Raw genomic sequence first — 27,239 nt, 5'->3', positions numbered from 1 at the left:
AGTATTAAAAATATCTTTAAAATAAGTATTAAAATATTCAAAATTTTGGAATAATTAAAAACGTGTATGAAACAAGAAGATCTATTATAAAAATAAAAAATGCAGTCCGTGCGACTGTCAAAAAAAGCAAAAGCTTTGCAAACGAACAATGACTCTAATTACTGCATTACACGCAGTCGATGCAAAAACACTTGCTATTTAAATCGCGAAACGCGAACGAACAAACATTGCTTCTACTTTGTGTTATTTTTATTTTACATATATAAACACCTGATTATTTCATTATTACGTGCGCGATTGCAATGAAGTTCTGAAACAGAAAAATACAAACAAAATTATTAGTATCATTAGAAGTTTTAATTTTATGTATAAACTAATCTCGAAAAAAAAAAACATTATTTTTCGACCATGATTTTTTTTTCCATAGGCAATAAAACTTTTTAAAACATTCGCAAAACCTATGTGCTCGAGTTAAACAATATTCTTTAAAATGAGAACTTTTTCGTCAAAATCATTCAAACAATTACGCTTGTATTCATTATTGACATAAAAAACTAGAGATGATGACTGCCTTAAGTTTCCAGGTGGAAAAAAAAAAAGAAACAAAATCTGATGTCGAGCGTGAAGCGATTAACTTTTGGCGAAATAAATTTCGGTAAACGAGCAGGTGTGTTTAGAAGGGAACTTTCTTGCGTGTAATTTCAATAGCATCGTTATGCTTTACAACGTTACACGGTTTCCATGTCGCTCTACCGTAGAGATAGAGAGAGAGAGAGAGAATCGAGCTACGCACGTGCAAAAATTTACCGTAATCATAATTGTTCCTTTCCTAATTACGTGTTCCATCGTATCTATGCGTACGAACTTATTTTACTTCTATTTCTAGAAAAGGATTCGCGTAAATCATCTTTCAACACGAGTGAAAAGAATATTCGTTGAGTCATTCTATATAATATTCTCTTTTCTTTCTTTTTCTTCTTTCTTCACATGTGACGTATCATTAACGACATGATTAACCTTTTTAGACGAATCTCCGTTGCTTTTTAATTAAGCAATATACTCTATACTTTTGTGTATTTCGAATTGATTATAAGTTTTAAGATTTCAAAGAATTTCAAGAAGATTCTAACCCTATGAAAGGTTTTATCTTTCAATTAAAACGATAAAAAGCTAGCTAACGTTTGTTACAAGTGAACTCGTTTATGCAGATTCATATTAAATTATTCTTACACGGTTACTAGCAAAGGATCAGCTAAGCGGTACGAGATCGCGTGAGATTCTATGCTAATCCTTCATTGGAAATACGTGAAGAGTAATCGTCGTTCGTTCTGCGAGAAACACATCGGATAACGTTTTACGTACGGTTGGTAAACTTAAACAATTTCTTTTAAAATAGAGAGAGAATCGACATTGGGTCTGTAGATTGGATCAGAGTTCAACCCAGTTTCGCGAGAAGGAGAGAGAAGAGTGAACGATTATGTACTTACGTACACGCATACGTATACAAATATACATAGAAAACAAGAAGCATTATATGTTATAAAAGATAAGGTATGTAAGTGTCGCGTCATTTACATACAATTCGTTTCTTTCTTTCGTGAAAGTTTCGCGTATAAGTAACGTCTGTTAGGAAGTAGGAACACGCTTGTGAGTAAAACATTGGAAAGATTTTGAAACAAACAAAAACAATCCGATCGACTTCAGGGTAGGCTGCTGATTACCGAATTAACATTTGAGAATAAGTGTTTTTCGAAACTTTTAAAGTTTCTGTGGAAAAAAAAAGAAAAAACAGTTGAAACGAATATTCGAGTCAACACGAGTCTCCACTTTCTGAGAACATAATTCCGAGTGAAGAGTAAGAGGAGGAGGAGGAGGAGGAAGAGGTGAGACATGGAAAAGGAGCTCCGTGGGAACGCTTAGAAAGGAAGGAAGGAAGAGAGGAAGAGAAGATACGAAAGTAGAGTCTCTAGGAAAGACGTAGAGGGCTGCGAAAGGACGAAGAGACGAGAAGTGAGGGAGTGTGTGTGTGTGTGTGTGTGTGTGTGTGTGTGTGTGTGTGAGTGTGTGTAAGGGGGAGAGAGAGAAAGAAAAGAAGGGATCTACAAGTCCCCACTATTAAATCGCTCGATGAGGGAGAAGAGAGGTAAGGAGTAAGAGAAGAGGAAGAAGAAGAAGAAGAAGCTGCATTGGGGGCGGTCAGACTGTCTTCGTTCTCAGTAGATTTCTAACATTCGCATGGTAGACTTTGATCCAAATGAAAGATAATTAAAAGACTCGGTGAATCCTTCGAAAAGAGAGAAAGAAAAAAGAAAGATCTACTACTTAAAAGAATTCCGAAGGAATTAACTATGGATATATAATCCTGATTTTCTTAATGTTCTTCTACCGGAAATTATAAGAAGTGATTATTAACTGTCAGGGAAAGGCTAATCTAAAACTGTCAACGGAGCCGAAGAAAACGTTCGTTCAGAATACCGTTTTTATTTGTCGAGACAATAGAAAAAGAATCCCATAATTAGAGGATTCAATGGTAGTGTAGAAAGAAAAAACAGAAGGTATAATACTTGGGGCGGTTCACCTTGTCTCGAACACACACACACACACACACACACACACTATATTTGAGAGAGACCAGTCACGAAAAGCAACGACTCACGAAGAGAGTCTTTAAAGAAGTTAGAAGGAGAACCTTCAGGAGAGTATACCTTGGGTTGTCTGACCAAGAAGACTTCATTCGTTAACTCGGAGTCCAATCGTACAGACAGATGGATCATCGATCTATCTTTAATAATTCGTAGATCGAATATATCAAATTGTACAATAGTTCATTCTCACCCATGTGACACATTGGAGGATCAAAGTGTTCCAACTTGTGGTAAAGTTTACCACGTATTCTAGACTCGACCTAGACTCGGCAAAACTTTCGAAGCAGAAGTAATAAAGATATTTATATATAAATACATACACATACACACACACACACACACATATATATATATATAATTTCTCGAGAGAAAGGAAGATATTATTATCCTTGGATGCATTTTAAAAACATTTCAACGCCATTTTGACATAACGGAGAAAGAGAGGGAGCGAGAGAGAGAGAGTGTACATTATTAAATAAAATTGAAGTCGAACGATTCGCGTATTTAATTGCGGTCGAGTTTTTAACATGAAATACAACGATACATAGATATCTAAAAAGGATATCTCTTGGGAGAGATAAAGGGAAACTTTCATCGAGGTTTCTCGTGCCAGATAACTTCTCGATATATTCGCGTTTATCGGTTCGATGCTCGTTCTATTTGTGCTCAAGGAATCGAACGGAAAACGTTTACGCGAGAATCATCTGTGGCACTTGGAATACTACTTTCCGACGAAGAATTTGCCGCAAGGACGAAGATCAAGGATCTACAGGAAGTTCTTCGTCACCCACAGAGTCTGCATCTTGTCGTATATTTTGAGCTACTTATAACGGATACCGAAAGATATATACGAAGCCGATAACTATTTTAACAGGTAAATAAATATAATAATTTTATGGATCTAACGTTTTCGATTCATACAACAATAAGTTGTTTTAAGCTTGCAAAATTTATCGACAAGAAAGAGCAAAATTATGAATTTATTATATTGCAAATTTGATCTGTAATAAATGTAAATACGCTCGATCTTATTCCACAATTCATGCACCATTGGTTTTTATAATAAACCACCGTGACGACACGATACGCGTATGTTTTTTTCTTTCTTTCCTTCTTTTTTTTTCTATTTTTTTTTTTTTAACTTTAATATCATTACAAGAAGACAGGTAGATCGATAAATCATGCGACGTCTACGACTAACCATGACTTTTTCATTATAGCGACCGACAACATTGTCGTAAAACTTTCGAGCGTCTCGTAAACGCAAACGATTTACGATTAGTAGTATTGAACGGTCATCAAGAGATGATCAAGAACGATTCCATCGTTGGATATATTAAAAGGAAGAGACAAATTTTGTTCGATCTCTTTTTATTTGTAAAAAAAGAAGAAAAAGAAGAAGAAGAAAAAAGGAAATCGATCGAAGTGGCCCAAAGCGGATGGAACACGAAATTACACTGATCGATCAATCGAACTAACAAGGTAAGGATTAAAAATCTCTGATGCGAGATAAAAAATTCGACTCTTTTTAATTTTAATATCCAAATGATTAAGTTTGGCAAACGAAGAAAGAATTAAAAAAAAAAAAAAAAAAGAAAACAAAAAGAAAAAGATAGATTATTAGAAATGAATTTCGAAGAAAATACAAAATAAGAAAAGGAAATCTTTCTGTAAAAGTGGATAGAGAAGAAAGTGTATAAATAAGACGACAAAACTAGTGTACTGTACTCGTATAAGGAATACTTCCATTTTCATTGACAGGATAGCATATAAACATTAGAGAAGGAAAGACGCGCGTAAAATAAGCTGTTTGCCGGCTCGTTAACACTACGCTCGGTTACGTTAGCTTAAGATCGTTGCCACCTTTCACAAATGTCAATGTCATCGTCGTGCGCGCGAGCGTGTTCACTGTCGCCGATGCATGGCTCGGTGCACGCGACGCACGCAGACTTTCGATCTCTCAAAGATCAATGCTCCCCTCGTTTTCTCACTTATATATTTCTTTGAATTATTATACCAATTAACGATTAAATGTTTCAACAAGAAAATAAAAACAAATTAATACCATCTGTTTCGATTGTCATAAAGAATGATTTTTTTTTTTACCATTATTATTAATGAATCATTTCCCGATAAAAGCTTTAGATTGACCTGGTTTATCGTACGAAAGAACGCATCCATAAGAACGCTAATGATTGTATAGACGATCGTAAATCAAATACATTGCATAGGAAACGTTCGAAGCGTTAGAAATCGCGATTTCATTGGCAGTCCCTTCCTTCGTGACGCGACTCGTTAGATCGGCCATAAATAATTATGACGCGCGAACGAGAGCGTTTCCTGAGAGCACATGAGAAGCAAGCACCGTTATCGAAAGAAAAATAGAAAAAAGAAAAAAAACTTTAATAATAATAAATCTATGAAAGAATGATGGTCTTGAGGGAAAAGGGAGAAATCAATTTTTTAACTCGTTCAACGCAACAACCATCAGCCGGACTAATAGGTATGTATGTACAGTGACACGCAAAAATGATCCTTGCAATAAAGTCCATTTACTTTTATGTGAATTTAAAATGCAGAGAGAGAGAGAGAGAGAGAGAGAGAGAGAGAGAGAGAGAGAGAGAAGAAACAATTATTTTTACGCGTCACTGTACATCATAAATGGTTAAAGTGTAATTAGCTGTCAGTTCGAGCCGTCAGTCGGTTCTTGTAGATTGCTTTGAAGCAACAGGACGAAATCGAAATTGTTCGACGAACCTTCGAGATGTAAAGACTATTATTTGCCCTCGGTTACAACTAAGGAAACGAGAATATCTCCAAAAATAAGTATTTCCGTTAGTTCCAATGAAAATCATTCGTATATAATAATTGATCAGACTTAGTTGATAGAACTTGACCTTGTCTTTTCTTAGATCCACCGTTACTCAAGATGTCCGTTTTAGGTTTAGGAATGATAACTAGGAAGGTGTAGCGGATAGATAGATAAATTAGGAGTTGTCCGAAGCTTTAACATGAATTTCAATATGCTCGTTGAAATATTATTCCTTGATAGCTCGAGTGTTCTGAATTGTCTTAATTCAAAAATATTATACGTACATGTATAAGATAAGTAATTGCCGTAAAGACCATTATTTGCTTTGTCTTAAATTCGATTGGTTCGTCGTATCAAATAATATAGTTTATCGAAAAATAAGGAGAATATGTTACGTGTAGATGACAGTTCTCCGACGGTAAAGATATCTAAGGCCATGAGAAGTGCCGCTATGTCCCACATAGAAGCTTCGACGGTGGACGATTCTGGGACGTCCGGTACGTTCAGTTATTATGTATCTTCCGGGACCGACAGTGTAATCCCGGCGCTAGCCTTAGGTCTTTAACATTTTTGTTGGCCCTTGTTCGATCTTTTTACCTCGGCGGAACTCTTTCACTCAAATAACACTACTTTCAAGAGCGGCTTCATGCTCAATTAATTTATATCTCATCCTTGTTTTTCTTTTTCTTTCTCTCTTTCTTTTCTTTTTTTTTCTCTCTCTCTCTCTCTCTCTCTCTCTCTTGTAAAGCCCGATGAATTCGAGGTATCGGTTAATGGTCTCGATGATGTCATCGATTCAGGAAGAACATTGAATTTATCATAGAATTTCTACGTAAATTCGAAACAAGCGTTAAATCGTTTATAGATCGAACAATTCTTGAGAGCGTGGTAAATGACAAGTAGTGGATTACTGGCACGCGTAATGTACTTTTTAGGATAAATACTCTCCCGCATTGTCGTCCTTCTACGGAACAAAGTAGGTATGCTTGGAGTGCCGGAGTGTGGAATCGGCAGTCTCGAGAGCCGGTTCACCCACCGTTCGTTCATCGAAAGCGAGCGAACGAGGAAAAAAGAAAAGGAAATATTGTCAAGTAGCTTGGGCGACTGAATTGATCCTCATTCTATTTACCACATGGAATTTCTTCGATAGTTTCGCGTTATTTAATTAACTGACATTAACTATTAATAACGAGAAGGAACGATTAAAAAAAATATATATAAATTATTAACGAACAAAACAAATTTAATTTTTATCGTAATTCCATAAATCGTATGATTGGATGGATGAGTGGGGTTGAGAACGATTACAAAAGAAAAGAAAAAAGAAACGAAAAAAAAAAAAAAGAAAAAGAAAGGAAAGAAGAAAAAGAAATAATCGTAAGACCGAGTGAATGAGTGCAAGCAAATTTTTTTCCATAATCTTGTAATCAACTTTCGTTTTTGTTACTCCTTTTAAAGCTCATTGCATACTCGTTGGAATATCTAATTATATAGCCATTTAGCATATATCGTATATATAAGATAGGACTACCTGTCGTGAGTTGGCCGAAGGTTATTCAACCCGTCGACATCTCGTAGGAACGAAGTAACGGGTCTGGGTAGTCTCGTGCAAACTAAACGGGGGACCCTCTACGCATCGGTTCGAAGCACTGTGCTGAGGCGCCTTCTGAGCTTCTCTCTCTTTCTTTCTTTCTTTCTCCTTCTTAACACACCGATACGACTTTACTCGTCTACTCGACGTCCACCTCGAGTCAGTCAGCCGTGTACCATTGTCGAAAGATCGTCGACGATCTTAAAGACAGTGAATCACGATAAAGTTTCGATTTCTTTCATCGATTTTTTCGCTTTTAATTCTTTGTTTCTGTTTCCTTTACTCTTTACTTTATTAATATTCTTATTATCGTTATCTCTTTATCTCTCTCTCTCTCTCTCTCTCTCTCTCTCTATCTCTCAATTCTTTCTGATCCTCTTTTGGTGACGATAAAACGAGATAAATATCGACAGATCGCACGGCAATTCACGCGGAAAATTCTTCTTTTCATTTGTTCCGCCTCGTTTACGTTTCTTACGAATAAGTGTACGCGCGTGAACGATATTGTGCATCGGTGTGATGTCCATTCCTGTGTCAATCTTGAGAGCATTTCTTTGATTTTCAGGTAAGCCTCTAAACGCATTCACGATAAACATCTTTAAATTATTTTTAATGTTTTTTTTTTTTTTTTTTTTTTCTTTCTTTTATTATCTTGTTTATATCACATAGATACACGTATTTCGAATCGTCGATGATTCGAGATTGCCGTAAGATCAAAGAAAGTTCTTGATAAGTTGCTAGTAAGATCGAGTGAAATGCAAAACGTACAAATCAAATTCGTTTTTTCTCTTAGCAAAATATTTACTATCAATAAACACTTCCGAGATATTAGATATAGTTTCTAATTCTGAGATCGAAGAAATAGAAAGCAGTTCAATTGAGCGAATGATTTTTTTCTCTTTCTTTTCTTTTCTTTTTCTTTTTTTTTTTTAAATTTTTGGCAAAGAACTTGCTACGTGAGGATTTCAAGTAGAACGGAGACAATTTATATTGAAATCGGACAGCTGTTTTAGTCGATGCGTTAACGGTACGTTGAACGAACCAAAGAGAGAGAAAGAGAGCGGGAGAGAGAGAGAGAGAGAGAGAGAGAGAGATGGAGAAAAAGGAAAGAAATTTCAAATACTTTCCTACGATGAGTAATGAATAATTCTTTCCATCTTTTTATTCGTTCACGATCGTAGAACGTAGAAACGTCCAATGCACGCGACTCATGCAAAGTGAGAGAGGTCCGAGAAGAAGGATGACTGGTACCGTTACTAGACACAAATATGAACGAAAAATGCAACGGTAAAAAAGAGATTCTTTAGCATTGATCGACGTTCTTTTTAAACGTAAACATCTCAATAAAATTATTATCTTCGATCGATGATCATTTATCGAATATTATCGTAAAGATTCGATGAAAGTCGATAAGAATCCAAACACCCTAATCATTTTCCTCGTAACAAATTAATACAAAATGTTAAATGCTCAAAACGTTCAAAAATGCATGATTGATGATTAACCTGTTAGCCGTGTGTTACGATTATAGTTTGCACAAAGATATAGTAATATTTTTCTTTTATGACGTGTATACTCGTCATGTGGAAAAAGTAATGATCATTTAGTTATTTAAATAGTTATTAAATAGGATAAAACGGAATAGTTTCGTATGACGGGTAGCTAACGGGTTAAATAGAAATTCCTAAATTGTTCAACGAGGAATGCCTATTTGTACTGTTAGAAAAATATTAGTTCATTATGTGACCATGCACAAACAAAAAATAATTTTACTTGACAAAATGGCATTGAAGATGAAATAAATGAAATAAATAATGATCACAATTTTCGTGAGCAACAGATCGATGCTCGATGATAAGTTTAAAATGATAATGACGCCATTGAGACAAACGATCGAAAGTCGAGAATCGAATACGAACGACCCTCTCGATCGAGACCTTACTCGTTAAATTAGCAATAAAGGATTCGTATCGTGATCCAAACGATCACGCCGTTTCCTCCTGACCAAAGCGATTGCAAGAACGAATCTAATAATTTCTCATAGTGTTTCTTTATTTCTTCGTTTCAGAGCACAAACTAGGATGGGCCTATTCAAGATCGCGTTGATACTCTTGCTGGTAGAATTCAGTCATGCCAGGCCTCAAACAGCCGGTAAATTTTTTTCAAATATTCCGTGAAAAGTTATTGTCTTGAGCTGTGAAAGTAATTAGAATCAAATGAAGAGAGAGGGAGGGAGGGAGAGAGAGAGAGAGAGAGAGAGAGTAATGTGTAAGAGTTAGATTTTTTGAACAACAAAATGGATTAATAGACAATTAAGTCAATATATTCGATATAATAATGATAACGTAAAAATTCATGCAACATATGAAATTATATAACGTAAAAAGTTTGATGCAATTAAAAGCAACGAGATTAAATACGATCCCTGAGAAGCATCCATATTCAATGAAGTAAGTTAACGTAGACAGTTAAAAGAGGTAAGAGATTTCTTAGCCAATTAAGATGGGTTCTGTCACTTTCGTTTGTTCACTCGTTAGAGGATCTCTCCCTCTACGAAGGAAAGTTGTATATTGTATTTTCTTTTTTATTTCTAAACGAACGATTATCCGCGTACGCGTGGTTAACGCAATAAAAGTTTCGTTAGAAAATTTCTAATCGATACGCGACTATCCTCTTCCTTCCTCAATTTCGAAAATTTTCGTCGATGCATAACGATGAGTTACCTCACATCTATCGCCTTAACAAATCGACCATATGTAGTTACCTACAATCTGCATACTTCGCAACTTTGAATAAATAAAGACTGACATTAACAGGTTCGAGAAACACGTTTGATGACGTTAGTTGTATCTTTTTTTTTTTTTTTTCTTTTTTCTTTTTTGCAGAAGCGGAAACGACTTTACGACAGGAAGTAACGACTGAGGCGAGCAACAAGGAATGGAAACCACCAAGATCGACGGAAAAAACTACCGAAAATGTTCGTCGAGGTGACAGCAGGTATACGGAGAACTCCGGAAATAGTAGAAAGTCTTACATTATCTATTATCGCGATACTAATGCTAGCTCGTCGTTCAAAAGTAGAAATAGTAGTAGCAGTAATAGTAGTAGTAATAGTAGAATCAGTGGTAATAATACTAGAGAGGAGGTAAGTTCAGGATCGGTTGATTCCGTTAGGGGCTCGTTCGACTGGTCCAAGTTGTTAAATAGAGAAGGATATTTTCGAAGGAATAATCTTACGAATGAATTTCCGTGTCGTACTGCTAAACTATTAAATCACGATAAACACGATAGATCGATTTATGCGTCCCGTCGTTTGAATATTTCGAAAGTCGAAAATTTAGGTAAGCCGAAAAATGTAGTAACCGGACTAGGTGATCCTCGTTATTCCAGGCTCGATAATTCTCAACGTAAAGCTTTGAATAATTCAGGAAAGAGAAGACTCGAAACGAATGAACTGGCCTTGAACCAGAAATTAAAGTCAGAAGAACAAGTAGATATACTGGATCGCAAAAACATCGCAGCAGCATCGACTTATAGAAACTCTGTCAAGGTCAGGCATCATGGTAGTACTCCTGTGATGCTTTCTTCCAACCGGTTTGATCAAGTCGGTGCTGTGAGACATCTTACGAATACCATATCGAGGGATCGCGGGAATTACTTTACTAGATTGACATTCACTGAGAGAATTAAAAATGATCAAGGAACTTTTTCTAAAGAGAATGTTAATGACCTTAACGAATCGACGAAGAATTCGGAATTGTCGACGAACGTTAGGAATATTGTTTCTCGCTATCCTTCGATTAATTTCATGAGACAGGACGTTAATGTTGATAAAAAAAACAAAACTGATGTTTCCCAATTGGAGGATCAAATCTTTCCTACTGATTCCTTTTTAAAAAATTGGCCGAATGATTTTCCAAAAGATGCCGAAGATCTTTATAATTACGAGAGATACACGTCCTTTCCAGAGCAGGTTCAAAATACCGATCAGCTGATTAGTTCTAGCAGTAACAACAATTCGAGTGTCCATCATCGAATACCTGCCATGCAAGCTGGTATTCAGGAAATCGTTCAGTGGATGAAGGTTCCAGCGTTTGCCTCGAATAAAAGTCAAATGTTGGAGGACGATGAGTTGGATGGTCCAATCAGTGTTACTTTTAAGCCACTTTACGATGATCTCGAGCCCAATCTCCCTTTGAAAACTTCGGAAAATAATAGTTTTAACCCTAACAATAGTAATACTTTACACGATAAATTGTTAGATGTCTCGCCAGGATGGCAAACGTCCACGACAAATTATGATTTAATTCCAACGTCGTCTTTGCCGCAAAAGAAGCTCGAATATAAGCCTATAACGCAAATAACGCAAAACACGGTCGTTCATATTTTGAAAAGTCACTCGAAAAAGTCTAACAGCACTTTGGCAGGGATAAAGGATCTTCAAAAAAATTCAAAGCCTATTACTTATGTCCAAGGTTCTTCCGTTAGTTCAGATTCACGACCAAACGTAGAGTTAATGTTCTTATCGGAAAAAGATAAGATCAAAGAAAACGTTAAGCTCGATGAGAATTGTCCTACCATTATGATAAATTCGTTCACCAAAGTAAATAATACGATTCAAAGTAAGGAAGGATGTACGGATTTGAATATTATCATTAATTCACACATTTTAAACACTAACGTGATAAAGCCCGTGGAGACGATCATCGATGACCCCAATAACGTGAATTCGTTCGCAGGTGAAAATAATAAATATGTAGGATCGATAGAAAATGTTTACCCATCCGTTCAAACTTACAATTACGAGCCTTCACCAACCGCAATTTACAATCCTCCCTCGTACCAAGATGATTATACACCTCAGAAAGACGAGATATTTCAATCCGAGGTCTCCTCCGAACCTAACTACGTTTCTTCCGACGTACCAACACTTCAGGTTGTCCAGAATACTCAAGTAAGCGTGGCGAGCTTGAACGATCAACCTAATGACATTGATGGTTGGATATTTTCCGAAACACCAGGCGAAACTTCAGAAGGAACTTCTGATTCGGTTAATGACGCTGTATCTCCTTCGGAAGATCAAGAACAACTTGCTTCCATCGTTAGCGATTTTTCTGAAAGTCAACAGGCAAATAGTAACGGTGGTATAGGTAGCTTGCAAGCCGCAGGACTCTCAAATCGTCCTAGTTTGCCTAACGCAGTACCTCAGTTGATCGGTAATCGTCCTTCCAGTGGTTCTGCTTTAGGATCTGCTATCAGCAATGACGATAATGACGATGATGACGACGACGAGGACGACGACGACGGCTTTGATCTATCCCCTAGTGGTGTTTTGGAATCGATAACCTCGACCTTCACGTATCTTACGTTCTTCAATCCATTGAACTACAGCTTGTTCAGTCTAGCCGCTGCTCCTTTTGCCGCCATCGCTGCTGGTATTTTAGGAATAGCTGCCTTTATATTTCCTTGGACGATTCCAAGTGCCTTCGATTTTGGTCGATCTTCTGACTCTATTACGATCAGATTTAGGCCTAATCTCGATGAAGTCGTTAGAGACTCTTTGCAAAAATACGAGCGATTGAACGAATGGAAAAGTAAAAAAAGGAAGAAACGAGATCTGTTTTCTTATCTATGACCAATTAAAATTGGTATTAACTATTGTAGATATTTATTTAATCGATAAGTATAATATTAAATCGAAATAGAGATTGTAATCAGTAAAAAGGAATTCCTTTATTTCATAAGTTTAATGTTAATTAATGATTTAATTTGAAGTGACAGGTATCCTTGATATCTCCTTAATAATTTCAATTTTTCTAGAGATATAATCGCATCGAAACAGGTCAAACTGATCATCGTCATACGCAGTATGAATTTGTAATATGAATAAAATATTCCAAGTAAAAGAACCTTGTAATTTTATTTCAGTTCAACCGCATTGCGTGCGAGTTCATTTTAACGTGAAATTATAAGACAAAAGAATTGCCGAGATATTTATAAATATATAGTTCATTCAAACGACACATCCCATGTCCTCATTTCCTTGAAATAATGCGGTAATATAGATATTATACAGACGATTTTAACTATCCTTTTTCGTCGAAGGTAAGACCATTAAAAATCTAACGCCTAAAGCACGAAATATTGTCTGTTATTGAGATAAAAATCGCTGATGATACTAAACGATAATATTAATTATCGTTAAGAACAATATTGTCCTAGAAAACAATAAGCTTTAACAGAAAAATAACTCGCACATGAAACGTAACGATCTCACACGAGATTTTCATTTCAGTGTTCAACTGACGAATGAAACGCAACGCCAGCTGAAAGATCTCCAGCACATCAACCAGTCATTAAGAACGGTCGCTACGCAGTTGCTAAATGTAACGGGTCATAACGAAGGGATTAAAGAAACGAAAATTGAAACGAAGGATTCGAGATTGAACGGGAAGGACGATGCATCTTTCGTGAAGGAAATTAATGCGGAAATAAGTAATCTCGAATCGATGGGAGTTAATTTTGGTAGACCTATGAATTCGAAATTTGGTTATTTCGAGAGTAGTCATCCTGGTCAGGCAATGGTCATGACCGAGGAAGAACTCGAGAAGGAAATGAGTTCTACCAGATTGATGGCAGGTTATAAGAATCATCCGACGACGACCGGCGGTATCTCGACGTGGATTTTATTAAATCCACCATCGACGACGACAAAGAGTCTCACCGAGAACGATCGACCTGTCACGCCGAAACAATCTGAGAACGATGTAAGATATACTTTAAAGCCGATCGTGACTCATGGGAGAATAGAGATAAAGAATACGAAGAACGAGCAAAAGGTAACGTCGCAATTACCATCGACTGCCTCAATAGAGAAAGTCATCTTTTCAAGTACGAAGAAAGGTACGAATAATAGTACTTTGAAAAAAATTACTCCTGGTAATAATTCCTCGAAACAGGACGAGACAACGCAATCTTTGGCTAATTTAGAAGCCATCGAAAGTACAACTTCGAAGGTATCACGTACAACCGTTGCCTCGGCTGCGGATAATAAAGTAACGTCGACAGTATCGACGTCTTCAGGTGCGACCACAAAAAGGATTCAAATTATAAGATCGACTTTAAAGGCAAAGCCGATGACGACTCCTAGACCCACTGTTCCAAATAAATCTGGTACAACGGCAGTTAAAAGACCTCAACAAGGCAAACCTAAGCCGTCTCAGACGAAAAGGACAACGGTGAAACCTGAAGTATCGAAGAACGACAATTCCTCCTCGACAGCTAAGGTTGAAAAAGTTACGTTCAAAGCGGTGCCGATGATTACAACGCCACGAACTAAGAACGAGATAACGGAGAAACCGATATTCGTCACGAAGATCAAGGCATCCGTTCTAATGGACACTCAGAAAACTGCACCTGCGAACGTAGATGTTTCTACCGTTTCTAAAAGCAATTTTTCGGATACCGATCTAATCGAGATACCGATCAAATCGAAACCTCTTGGAACGAGCGTAAATAACGTCTTGAAGGTGCAATTGAAGAAGCCGATCGACGAATCCACTCAAATTGAAATAGAGCCAATTAAACAGAACGGGACGATTGAAAAGATGACGGAGAAGAAACAATCTGACGATGATATGACTGACATTGGCTTAATTAATCTCAATGGTTCTAGCATAGATTTGAAATTTGATTTTAATCCTGAACTGACGAAGATCAGTACCGAAACGGATAGTTCAGCGGATTCATTGACAACGTCCTCCACTCAATCGTCATATACGACAACGAAACGACAGAGAAACTCGAATAAGAGGAAGAAGAACAAGATTAGACGTCGAAGACCAGCGAGCACGACACCGTTAACAACGACCACGTTTACAACGACGACAACAACAACAACAACGACAGCTCCTTCACCGATTGACGAAATAAACGAAGTATCGGCCGAACCGATTCTTTTGGACAACGCTATTCAAGAATCGAAGGTCGAGCCAGAATCCAAAATAACGAATAATATTACGAAGACGAAGAAGAAGCCGCCTCAAAAGGGAATCAGCACGCAGATCTATAATTTTCTTAGCAGAGAAGTAATGCCCAGTTTTGGGGTGATGTCCTTGCTCGGTCTTGGCCTGGGATTAGCTTCCTATTTTCTGTATCCTTTTGGTGGAACAATCACGCGAAGAAATTATGAGGTGGAACCGAATTACAAGTACAATTTGGATGAATACGGAGGTAATTATGGACAGAACGAAGAGGAAGTATTGTCGAAAGTTCTCCAAGGTATGACCAATCATGAGAATAAGTTTGGTGCTGGATCAGACGGGATCAAGGATTTCGATAAAAATTATTATCGTTATCATCATTATGACGGTGCGTACGACACTCAATCGATAAGGAGGACGGATCAAAGATATCCTTTACCATCGTCATCGCCAATTTACAAGCCAACCGAAAATACAGGGTCTGTGTTAAAATATCGTAATACCGATTACAGATATTCCGAAGCACAAACCACTCCAACTTATTATGATCCACAAAAGCATAACGAATTTGTGATTGGTCAAGATAATACGGGAAATCGACAATTCGTTGTTGGTAACGTACCTAAAGATTATCCATCCTTTACCGACAAACATTCTACTTTATCGACGTCTAATAAAAAAGATCCCAACGTTTTCCACGAATCAACGGAAAGTGGCTTGACGCAATTTGAGCGTGACATAGCTCAAGGTCTCAACTTTCCACCAAATTCGGTGAACGGACAAGGCTATCATCAATCGGAAACGCAAACTTTACGACCCGAGGATGGTTACGAGGAGATCGAGATCACACCTACTGCTGTGGCCGTTGAACACGGACCTAGATCTTTAAAGATAAAACGTTCGATCCTTAATAAAGTGAACGTTATTAATCGTTCTTCCAGATCGAAAAGGGATTCTGTTATTCAAATAATCCCGTCAAGACATGAACTAGAAAAAGAACAAAAAGAAGAGGACTTTAGCAATGAAATTCTAGATATTATCGACTCTACTTTATCTGGCGGCGAAGAGAAAAAAATAAAAGACAACGAGGTTGACGATTTTGTTTCACCTAAGAAAAAACTTCGCGAGGAATCTCATAAGCATCATAAAGAAATAGATTCGAGAAATGAGATCCAAAGTAACGAGACCGGAAACGACACTAATTCGAACAAAAATGTATTCGACGACAACAAGACGGAGACTATGGAAAAAATAACGACTAGAAAACAAATCGATAAAATGGAAGAATATTCGGGCAATGGGTCTTTTGCAACTTCGACATCTTCGTTGACGAGCGAGGTGTCTGACGGAACCGAACGCGTGAAAGATATCGAAGAAACGACCGTCGAATGGTTCGAAAATACAACGACGAAAAAATCGACCGAAGAAGAAGAAGAAGAAGAAGCAGGAGGAGGATTCAATCTCTTCAATTTTGTCAAAAAAGTAGCTGAAATTAAGTTTAGATTAGGCTTGACGATCTTGAAACACGCAAGCGAAGGTTTCGCGAGATACCTGGGACACGTGCAAAAGAGGATCAATGGCGAGGAATAGGATGTAACGTACGTATAATGTGTTACCTTTCGAAATTCACGAGTAGAGAGAATTGTATGTGATTGAAGATGCGACCAAATTCTATCGTCTCTTCTTCTTATATATCTGCTTCAGCGTGTATGTTTTATTTTAGGATTACGTAGAACCAGTTTTACACCTTTCTGTCTCAATATCAGTCTTATTTAACTTGATCGTAAATAACTTAATAATTTAAATAACTTAATGATGGCGAAACTATCGCAATTATTTTTCATAGTCAACTCGTCAATCGAGCTTTAGGAATATCTTCTAATATTGTTATGACTATCAAGAAATCTAACGAATCTATCAAAACGATCTTCTCGCGATTGATAGTAGATTTGGCTCAATTCAGATGTTGACGCTTATCGCTGTGAAACCATGATGCTTGCAAAAGTCAATGGGATAAAAGGGGGAGAAGGAGGAGGAGAGAAATAACGGGATTTAGTCGTTTTTTTTTTTATCGGAATTTTATTGTTTCAAAGAGAGAAAAAAAAAGAAAAAGAAAAAAAGGGAGAAGTACCGAGAAAACACGTTTGAAAAAGGTAGTGGGTATTTTTTTTTACAAGACTGTCACCCCATGTTTACACACACGCAAACGAACACACGCGCACGCACACGTTGTTTTATTGAAAATTCACTTTATGTTACATTTTCATGTACGTGTGTCTCTTCCCTCCTCTCGGTACGAGGATATATAAAAATCTAGTAGAGTGTTTATTACGTATTTATATATATATAAATAAATAAATAAATAAATAAATAAATAAGTTAAAGTAAATATTGCTAGGCAGTATTCTGTGCCGTGTAAATAAAAATAAAATGTTGAAAGAAAAAAGAAAAAAAAAATATATATATGTATATATATATATCAATGAGAGAGACATTCATTCGATATTCCTATAACATTAATGAATAAACATATCGAAATAAATACGATAATAAATAGCAATAAATTATCCGTAACAATAATCAAACGAATTAATGTTTCATTCTCTCTTAGCTACGTAATCTTCGGATTCTATAGGTCGACATTCATCAAAGAAAAATATACTAAAGGGCTATCGGTCAGTCGGTAAATCGTAACTAAATGGAAAGTAAATATTGAATGTCCCCTGTAACAGTAACCCTAGTTCAGTATAATACCATACTGTTATACTCGTTATCCAATCTATTCAGGATGCAACAGGTGTGCTTTAACCGCGATCGATCCTACGCCACCATCCACAATATATGTACGCATTTTGTCTATATGTTCTAGCTAACGCATAATCCATCGATATCAATGACTGTCTATATTTCTTGATAGTAAACGCAAAGTCCTCTTACGCTAGACCGTTCAAAAGGGTGCACACACACACACACACATATATATGTATATGTATATGTATATGTATAAATCATGTAAAATACGGTAGTGACCCCGTTTGTAGAAACTACGTAGTCATTGAATGACACGGTGGAGATAGGCGTTACAGGACCGTTTGCCATAACAGAACTTTCATGATCAAGCGAGTGCAACAACACTTCCGTTCGTCGATTTGCCCCGTCGAATCACGATGTTCCTTATAAAGTATATATATAACTATAGTATCGGTATTATATTCCATAGATACTACCTAATTGTACCTGTAACGATCGCATCACGATTTTAAGACGCGTGTAAACCTCCTTTCTCGTGCGCCATACGAATTTGATCTACGATCAGAAATATCTTTTCTTCGAGCCCTCGTATTTCTTTCCAAGATTATGCAAATTTATTCCAAGACCGTGAAACTTCCGCAGTGTGTCCTCTTTCAACGTCAGATCCCGTTTCTTTCGTCCGAGCATCATAGGAATCATCATTGCCATAGTCGCCGGTAACATACCTGTTTTCATAAATATGATAAGATACATTAATTCGACGAGTAAAATAATAAATACAACGACGCGTTCTCGATGACGAACCTGCTCCGACTGCCGCGAGAACCGCTGAACTTGAAACTTGACCCCCGCCGTTCAATGTGTTCCTGATCGGTCGTTTTTTCAATATAGTCGGTAATGTTGTCGTTCTGTCTCTCTCGTATTCCTTTCGGCTCTGATCGACGCTCTTGAAAGTCCTCTCGACTTCTAAGAGACCGCCGTGCGATGTCGTAGTGTTGGTGCCGTTGATCGACGGTAACACCGTCAACCTGACCTAGGTAAGCCATATTTCATAAAGTAACTGTCGATAATCGATCGGATAAGTAATTCTATCCGTCAAAAAAAGAAAAAAGAATAAATAACTGTTTACTTTCTAAACAAGGTATCATAAAGGTCTGAAACTCGTGTTACTTTGCATATAATCGCAATATAACGAGTCATTTATCACTGACACGAAAAAAGATTCTTAAGAACCGGTTTCGATATTAATTTTCGATTCAATTTGCACTTTGGATTGTTGTCATTAATTTTGAATTGGATATATTATATTAATTGTTATTCTTAAATCTATTCGAAATATCTCTTTAAACTTCTAGCCTAACCTGCCGCTTTGATGTCATAACGGCAACGGTTGGATCGACGTTCTCTTTGTTGCTGGATTTCGTTTTATTTCCATTCAATAGTTTGACCAGTTCAGGAGTCAATGTGTCGATTTTGATGGATCTCTGACGGGACTTGGAATATCCTCTGTTCGTTGATAGAAGAACCCATTGTCCATCTCCGTTAGATGGATGAGAAGATGGATGATTATTACCGTATTGATAATGCGAGAAATTTGGTCTGTCGCTTGGTCTAGGTCTGTCCAATGATTCGGTTCTCGGTGGAAAGTCGTGCCAATCGTTGTTAGTCTCGTCGGCATGATTGCTTTCAGGATATCTGTCTAAAAAAGGATGAGGTCTAGATGATTGAGGTCTGTTGTTCCATGTATTTGGAAAATTGGTAGGCCTGTCGTCGGTTATAATATCGGTTGGCCGATGAATATTAGAAGGGTATTTGTCCCAAGATGGCTTCTCCGGTGGCCACTTTTGAGCTTGATTGGAAACTTGATCGTACTTGTCTGGATAATAAGACGGACGAGAGGACGACGATGGTTTTTGCCATGGTTTTTCATTACCGTTTTCTTGCCAATAAGGTTTTGGCTTTTCGTGCCTAAATGTTTAATCGTTACGAGTGAAAGCATGTAAACACGTGAAAATGACAAATCGTAAACACGATTAAATTACCAAGGTTTGTTGTTTTCATAAGTCGGCCTGGAGGAATAATCGGACGTCCATGGTTTAGCCATGCTAGGTTTCTCCCATGGTTTTATCTCTGGCCAAGGACGTTGAGTACTTGGATTTGCCTGCCACTTTGAAATTTTACTTTTGGACCATGGTATTGCATCTAGCGTAACCCAACCATTTCTATCGTCGTGAGAGTTCATACCGTAATACTTATTTCTTTTCAATGTATCATTCAAAATCTCACTAAGCTATAAATAAAAATAAGAAAGAAAAAAAAAGAAAGAGATAAAGATGCTGTTGCTCTTAGTATGTATTTCTTGGAAAAACAAAATAAAAAAAATAAAAGAAAGTACTCACTTTGTCCTCGTTTAAAGTAGAATTGATAGGATCCAAAGTGGATTTTTCATCGTCGAGTATAGTAGTGAAAGAATCAGTGGTAGACTCGTCGACTTCGAGAATGAGCGGATCCACCGTTGGTTTAGAGAATTTCAACGGAAGCTTAAAGTCTTTTTCCGTAGAACTTTTAATTTTATTGGCGTAATCCTCGAGGAACTTGTTGAGTACATCGGGATTGAATGTGGAGGTCTCAAAAGTATTTCGTCTGTCGTATTCCAGGGTCAAGGCATCTCGAATCATTCTTTCATCGTTATTACGTTGATCGTCCCTAGTTTCATCGGATAACGGGCCTTGAGTCATAGCAATTGTTTCCTGAGGTATTCGAAGATTTTCGTTCTTCGTTTTGAACAATTCGGAGGCATTGGTCCTCATTTTAACAAAGTATCTTGTGTTGCAATAAGAACCTTCTAGGATGAAGATTAAAAGAAGCAAACAGATCGTTCCGTTCGTGATCGCCATCTGCAAAAAAATGATTAGAAAATTTGTCTCCGATTAAATCCTTGGTTGTTCACTATCTTTCACTGACCGTGTAGATATGGTGTACCAAATTACACGATAAAGCCTTCCAACGTAGAGATGTTTAATTACATGAACAAGGCGAATCGTTGTCGAGTCTCAAAGTGAGAACCCGTTATCGTTGGCGGCCACGGCAACGTGCACACTAGTAGCAGTAATAGTCAGCCAAGAGGAGCAGATAGAAAGAAGAGTAACAAAGAACGACCTCGCCTCTTCAAGGTCCGTGATGGTTCTGTTACTGAGAGGTTGGCCTCGTTTGCTTTTAATCCAGGTCCCCACTTCGAATGTACTTGGTCCATTTTACATCTCCTTCTCGACCTGGCGCTGTTGGATTTCCTTGTCCTTGTCTAGCCTGGTCACCGAGGAAACGGATTCGTCTCCTCTCTCTCTCTCTCCTTCTTTTTAACATGTTCTAACTTCGCCATTTCTCCTTTCCACACTCGTCTTCTTCGGCGATAGTCTCGGCGATCATTCGAACAATAGGACCAAGATAAAGACAAGGAACGATCTATGGATCAGATAAAATCCAACTGACCGGAGCTGTCTCTTATAATCGACAAACGATATATTTGCAAATAAATATATGCAAGACATATTGGCACGTTTACGTTGGCGTATTTTATCGAATGAACTTGAAAAGACCGTACCCTGTCACTGGCACGCGGTGAAAGAAGAAAGACATTCGTCACGCACTAATTACACCGGTCACCCGTAACAATCACGCACCTTCTCGCGACATCCTCTAGTCTTCCTTAAATCTTTCCTTTCGAATAATCGTTCAACTAAAAGCCTAAAATTTCTTTGTCCTCAAGTCAAAATTTCAACTTTCGCTCGTTTGTACGTGAAAATTGCTTCACGAAATGAAACTAATTCTTCCACCTGTCTCTTTTGTAGAAATCATTGTCCAGCTAAGTTAGAGAAATTGGTTTAATGTTTCGGATAAATTGTAAGAGTATCGACGATAACATCGATTTGGGACACGACGGAAGAACCGGAGAAAGACAAAGAAGGTTGATGGCAATTTTCATGGTCGGTAAATTACTGATTTGACCTCCTTCAACGTACGCACTATCGTCGTCCTCGTCGTCGTCCTCGTCGTCGTCGTCGTCGTCGTCGTCGCCGTCTATGGGGAAAAGAAACAAACGTCGTGGATTCAAAGGAAAAATCGGTCGTTTGACGATTTTTTCGCTTTCTCGGCACAGAAACCTCAACCTCACTTTTTTGCTCGTATCTTTGTACGTATACCTACAACTCTAACTCTTAGGTCTCTTTATAGTTGGCATCGAGTAAAACGCGAATAGAACAACTTTTGACGTTTTACGATCGAACAGATCACATTGATTTTCATGAATTTTTTCTTTCCATTGAAATACGATGCTAAAATGCAAGTCGATATATATATACATATCTACAAGGTATATTTAGATATCTATATAATTGAAGAAAGTATTCAAAGTTGTAAAGATTTTCTTAAGATAACTATAATAACTATCCCTTTGAGTTCGACGATTCTATATAATGATTTTTCTTGCTTCCGATTCCGATCGAACGTCGTGCGGTTTGATGGCCTACTCAAAACCGGAATTGGGTTGGCCAATGAAGCCGCGAAAACGACAACGACGATGACGATGACGACGATGACGAGGAGAGAAGGAGGAAAAGGGAAACGAAAAAGGAAAGAAGAATAAGAAAAGAAAAAGAAAATGAAAAAGAAAAAAGACACGCGAATGCTACTTTCATTGTTGGCTATGTTCCTACGAGAGAAAAAGAAGCTACCATATTAGATATTAAACCGAGCATACATCGACATCGAGCACCCCACCTCAACGCCTTCCACATCTTCTCTCTTCCTTGTTTATGCGTATTCGTATACGGTGAAAAGATGGAAAGAGAGGGACACGATGATCCACGCTAGCCTGGATATTCTACGAGCTTCACGCATCGACAACGAGTTTCCAAGGAAAGTACTCTTCGCGATAATTGCATGGTTTTACCGTCGTGCTATGATCTACGCATCACCGAGTTACACACACACACATATATATATATATTTATACATACGCACATAGATAAATAGATAGGTACATATGCAGCTATATATATCTATGTTTATATATATATATATATATATATACAAAGCAAAAGCCTGTTCATCTCACGAAAAACACGTTAGACCGGATTCGAAATGGTCTAATTGTTGCTCTTACAAATCTGTTAGGAATTCTTATACATTTTATGGAAGATGTCACGAGGAACGATATCCGAGATAAGAGATCGGTTCGCGATTAGAAATTATTCGTGTTTGTTATTACGAGAGAGATTTAATGAGATCGATGTAAATGATCGGGTAAAATTTGTTTGCAGTTGAGAACTCCCGACATATAAATGGATTTCTTCGGATCGTATAAAATCTTTCTTTCCTTCTTTTTTTTTCCTTTTCGTTTTTTCTTCTTTTCTTTCTTTCTTTCATTTCTTTCCTTCTTTTCTTTTCTTTTTTTCTCCCTTACTTTTTCTTTTGTTTCGAATGCTCTCTCTTACAGAGCGAAATAATAATTTCACGGAAGACGAGAAAGAACGGAAGAGATGGAAAGACTTTCTAAGTTGCGTTTTATCGACGAGCGGCGAGAGTCGAGTGACCTTATTTCGTATACCGAGGTCACTCGAATAGATACATCTCCACCCGATTGTACGCACTAATACGACCAAGTCATGATGGAAAATTCGAAAGAGAGAGAGAGAGAGAGAGAGAGATAGAGCTATTTACCGTCTCGTTGATTCCTTATCGTAAATCGAATGATCAAGCAAAAGATCTTTAATTGCGAGAAAAGAAATCAAAGCCTTTAACGAACTGACAATCTTCTTGGATTTAAGAAAGAAATAGATAATCGATGAAATATTCTGTCTATGAATTTGACACACTACGCACCATGCGCTGAGATGCAACGTTTATGACAGTTAACACCTGCTACCTGAACTAAACGTCACCGTACTTCTTTGTCGTCGACAATTGGAGTAAGAACGATGATTAAGAGACTAGAGATTTTTAGAAAACGTTCAACTTTACAACAACGTTAAAGGCAAGAAACGTCAAAGGCACGGTTTAGTCGTGTACTGCCAAGTAAAGAGAAGAGATTCTTATTCTTGAAATCGTCGTATCTCGAAAACTTCTCAAAGTATATAAGAGACATGGATCTTTATGTTAAAAGTTTCTTTCTTATCTACTTTTTGATCCTTGCTAACGTTTTCACCGAAAATACAACAAAATCACCCGATGAAAATAATTCTAAATCGTTCGTAGAATCGACAGAAGATAATCTATCTCACGAGGAGGATTTTACGACAGAGGCAACTTTATTTATTGCTACGGAAACTGATGAAAATTTGCTCTCGACGATCGTTCTCGAAGGCGATACTGAAAATGTTACGAATGAGTTTAAACCAAGCGTTCATCTTGGAGAAATCGAGGAACCAAGAACGAAGATTAATCCCTTCAACAAAGTGCATCATTTTAAATTCGAAAACAGTTTTGACGTGGGATCCCATCAGAATGATTTACAAAACGTTAAGCAAAGAATCCTTTACGACGTTAAGGAACATCAAAATGGTCGTATTGTTTTTGAAGATGACAAAAGAAATTTTCATATCAGAAAGTATCAACAAGTTTTACCAAATTACGAGACGATCCAACCGTTACACGTTACCGTCACGCAAAGTTCAAGGTCGCATTTGGATAATTTCGGCGAACAAAAAGTTATAAGCGATCATACGTTATTACAGAATTTCGAGAAACCGGTGTACCTAGAGGAACACACATCGATGATATTTGATAAACCTATGAGATTTCCAAACGAACTTTTATCTCTTGGTAATGGGAACTTTGACGATAAGAATACGTTTTATTTCGTGCCAGATTATCATCTAATGCCGAATCATCAAAATAATTATTACAACGTCGAACAACAAGAAGGAAATTACGGTAACGTTCAGAAACCAGATAATATGATGGTTTATCTCGCACAGCAACACGAATACACTACACTTCGCAAACAACCACATTATTATTATTATTATCATCGGCCTTTAGGCTATCACGAAATGGACTTTTTAGGTGAGCCAAAACCCGCTATGATCTATCCGAAAGGACACAGGTAAGACAGAAGGAAAGGCAAGCTTATTGACGGAATTATATAAAAGTATAAATATTTCTCAAATCTTTTTCTTTTCTTCTCCTTTTTTTTCTTTTTTGCTTTTTTTTTTTTAGAATTTCACCATGGAAAAAGATTATTCATTTGATCGGAGCTTTCTTACCACTGGGATTATTAGTGGCAGCTCTTGCCCCTAACGTGATCAAAATTCAAAATACGACGTGAGTAAGGCATCGGGCATAATTTCATCATGAAAGATTCATGGAATCTCTATTTTAAACAAGGACGAATTCCTATAGGGATCCCAACATCGTTCTCTCAAAGTTGAGAGTCGTTGACCTGCCGATCGAGCATAAGGAAGCGAGATTGATCGATGAACGGCAAACGAATGTCTGCGAGGAAAGATCGATATGCGAATTGATATTGGAAGGTGGTAAACCAGGAACGAATATAGCGCAAAATGTTCTTTGGAATTTGGCTATTAGGTACGTACGCATTAGGATACGATTAGATACAATACTTTAAAATATTCCCGATAGTATATTAAATTGTTTTAATTTTTTTACAGATCTAATGAAGAAATGATAAGAAAAATTGGCCTCCAGGAAATATTTGAAGCAGTGAAAAAGAAGAATTGCGCGACGATCGTTTGTTAAATCTCAAACGAAAGAAGGAAGCGAGTATCGTGGGTGACATAAGCTATTGTTCCTCTCTCCACTCCAATTTTTCTCTCCCTCTTTCTTTCTCTTCTTCTTTCCAATCACTGAACTCGGAATAGCCATTGTCTTTTCAAAAGTTCGCGTAAGATAATTAGTCTTCTTTTCGTTCTGACTGTGAAAGTGTGTCCTTCCAAGAGTAAGGAAAGAAAGAAAGAAAGAAAGAAAGGTAAAGAAAAGAAGTAAGAAGGACGAGAAGAAGATTGTTTGCAGAAGCATCGCAGTATTATTATCATCAATATCTCGTTCGAGAATTCGTCTCGTGTATGCACTCGTCTCGTACTCGCAAGTGAAAGTAGTCACTGGGTATATAAGTGGGTCAACGCTAGTCCATTCTGGACCATCGTTCTCACTCGTGAAACTCAGTCATTTTTTTCCTTATACATACATACATACATACATATATATATATATATATATATATATATATACATACACACACACACACACACACACACACACACACACATATATATATATATATTTATATATATTTATACAAATATTTATACAAATACATTACTCGATTTTCAGTAATACGTAATTATATTAAGTTGTCATTGCACAGATGTACGCATTTATCTTTGTTAAAAAACTGAAAATCAAATAGTCCATTTTTGATAAAGTCACGAAAGATAATAATAAATGTATATTAGTTTTACGACGAAGCAACAATTTTTGTTATGATTTATGTACGACACCTGCCAGGAGAATATAGAAAATTGTGGATTAGACGTGGATTAGATGAACGATTAGACTTTCGAAAGAAAAAGAAGAAAAAGAAATATCATTCGAGAATCGCGAAGGAAGAGAAGAATACCGGATGGAAATCGTATTTTGGGTCGCAAAGTTGATTTTCACTTCGAGGAATGCGTAAGAAAGGCCGAGGACAACGGCGCGTTGATCGCTAGACCAAGATTGATTAGTTTCTTCTTTTCTCTTATCTTTTTTTCTTTTTTTTTTTTTTTTTCTTTTTTTCGCAAAAGAAAATAAAAATATACGCAATCGATCGCATCCTCGATATCCTTTTCTCTTCTCTTTTTTCTTTCTTTTTTTCTTTTCTTTTTTTTTTTTTTCGTTATCACTTATATATCCTTCTTTCTGATTAACTAGGAACTAATCGTACGATGTATGTTGGGCGTTCAACGAAAGTGAGCCACTTTTTATACGGGTTCTACTTTGGAAACGACCATAGACCGATTGCTACTTAGAGCGGATCAACGAGATAGCTCGTAAAGTACGATTTAACGATTTAGAATCTTTTTGCGACAGATGTTCCTAATCCGTTCTTTTATTTATCCGGTCAATCGTCATAATTTACGTTTAATACGAAATCACGTGATGTCATATCCAATTATCATCAGCATCATCATCATCATCATCACCATTATTATTATTATTATCATTATTATTATTATTATTATCATCATCATAATCATCATCGTTTTCGTCGTCATCGAGAGTGAGAAAAAGAGATAAGACAGCGATAAAAATATCACAGAAGGTAGACGAGTTTTCTTAAAAGAAATCGTGCTACGATATTACGAGTAATTAAATCGACGAGAATAGTATGCGTGTAATAAAGTACTAGTAGGATAAAATTTGCATATAGTAAACGTTCGAAAGCCAAACGTTGTACTTAC

General features: G+C 37.0%; 3 protein-coding genes across 13 annotated transcripts in view; 2 read left to right on the top strand and 1 right to left on the bottom strand.

Annotated features, from left to right (window-relative positions):
• The first annotated feature begins 3,126 nt into the window (after positions 1 to 3,126).
• LOC124422884 lies at positions 3,127 to 17,504 on the top strand. Of its 3 annotated transcripts, XM_046959836.1 has the most exons (5): positions 3,127 to 3,519; positions 3,866 to 4,127; positions 9,117 to 9,199; positions 9,934 to 10,045; positions 13,344 to 17,504. In XM_046959836.1, exons 3-5 carry the CDS (start codon positions 9,130 to 9,132, stop codon positions 16,618 to 16,620), a joined length of 3,459 nt encoding a protein of 1,152 aa, XP_046815792.1. In that variant the 5' UTR covers positions 3,127 to 3,519; positions 3,866 to 4,127; positions 9,117 to 9,129; the 3' UTR covers positions 16,621 to 17,504. The 3 variants fall into 3 exon arrangements, with proteins under 3 accessions (XP_046815792.1, XP_046815793.1, XP_046815791.1); XM_046959837.1 differs by lacking the exon at positions 3,866 to 4,127; XM_046959835.1 differs by lacking the exons at positions 3,127 to 3,519; positions 3,866 to 4,127 and adding an exon at positions 7,236 to 7,613.
• Positions 17,090 to 27,239, bottom strand: part of LOC124422887 — an 89,234-nt gene continuing 79,084 nt past the window's right edge. For 6 of the 9 annotated variants that reach the window (XM_046959844.1, XM_046959845.1, XM_046959843.1 and 3 more), the window contains 6 exons: positions 20,746 to 21,243; positions 20,181 to 20,678; positions 19,824 to 20,071; positions 19,143 to 19,749; positions 18,586 to 18,814; positions 17,090 to 18,506 (listed from right to left, as the gene is read on the bottom strand). In XM_046959844.1, the coding sequence (XP_046815800.1) occupies positions 18,343 to 18,506; positions 18,586 to 18,814; positions 19,143 to 19,749; positions 19,824 to 20,071; positions 20,181 to 20,678 (1,746 nt within the window). In that variant the 5' untranslated portion in view covers positions 20,746 to 21,243 and the 3' untranslated portion in view covers positions 17,090 to 18,342. Of the gene's footprint in view, positions 18,507 to 18,585; positions 18,815 to 19,142; positions 19,750 to 19,823; positions 20,072 to 20,180; positions 20,679 to 20,745; positions 21,859 to 27,239 lie in introns of those variants that run through there. The other 3 variants (XR_006941939.1, XM_046959840.1, XM_046959846.1) reach the window with 3 other exon arrangements.
• On the top strand, positions 21,855 to 27,233 carry LOC124422891. The gene is made up of 4 exons (XM_046959854.1): positions 21,855 to 24,883; positions 24,997 to 25,101; positions 25,180 to 25,365; positions 25,449 to 27,233. Exons 1-4 carry the CDS (start codon positions 23,922 to 23,924, stop codon positions 25,534 to 25,536), a joined length of 1,341 nt encoding a protein of 446 aa, XP_046815810.1. The 5' UTR covers positions 21,855 to 23,921; the 3' UTR covers positions 25,537 to 27,233.

Source organism: Vespa crabro, chromosome 3 (assembly GCF_910589235.1).
Source record: "Vespa crabro chromosome 3, iyVesCrab1.2, whole genome shotgun sequence".
Taxonomy (NCBI): domain Eukaryota; kingdom Metazoa; phylum Arthropoda; class Insecta; order Hymenoptera; family Vespidae; genus Vespa; species Vespa crabro.
Note: the sequence above shows the minus strand (reverse complement) of the source record. Positions and strands in the feature narration are given on the sequence as shown.

What these genes read in the sequence shown, in the direction of transcription:
- LOC124422884 (XM_046959837.1), top strand. Translation starts at nt 9,130, where the DNA reads ATGGGCCTATTCAAGATCGCGTTGATACTCTTGCTGGTAGAATTCAGT. An exon ending in TGCCAGGCCTCAAACAGCCG is followed by an intron (nt 9,200 to 9,933) that starts GTAAATTTTTTT and finishes TCTTTTTTGCAG; the next exon opens with AAGCGGAAACGACTTTACGA. An exon ending in GTTCGTCGAGGTGACAGCAG is followed by an intron (nt 10,046 to 13,343) that starts GTATACGGAGAA and finishes TTTTCATTTCAG; the next exon opens with TGTTCAACTGACGAATGAAA.
- LOC124422891 (XM_046959854.1), top strand. Translation starts at nt 23,922, where the DNA reads ATGGATCTTTATGTTAAAAGTTTCTTTCTTATCTACTTTTTGATCCTT. An exon ending in ATCTATCCGAAAGGACACAG is followed by an intron (nt 24,884 to 24,996) that starts GTAAGACAGAAG and finishes TTTTTTTTTTAG; the next exon opens with AATTTCACCATGGAAAAAGA. An exon ending in CTTTGGAATTTGGCTATTAG is followed by an intron (nt 25,366 to 25,448) that starts GTACGTACGCAT and finishes ATTTTTTTACAG; the next exon opens with ATCTAATGAAGAAATGATAA.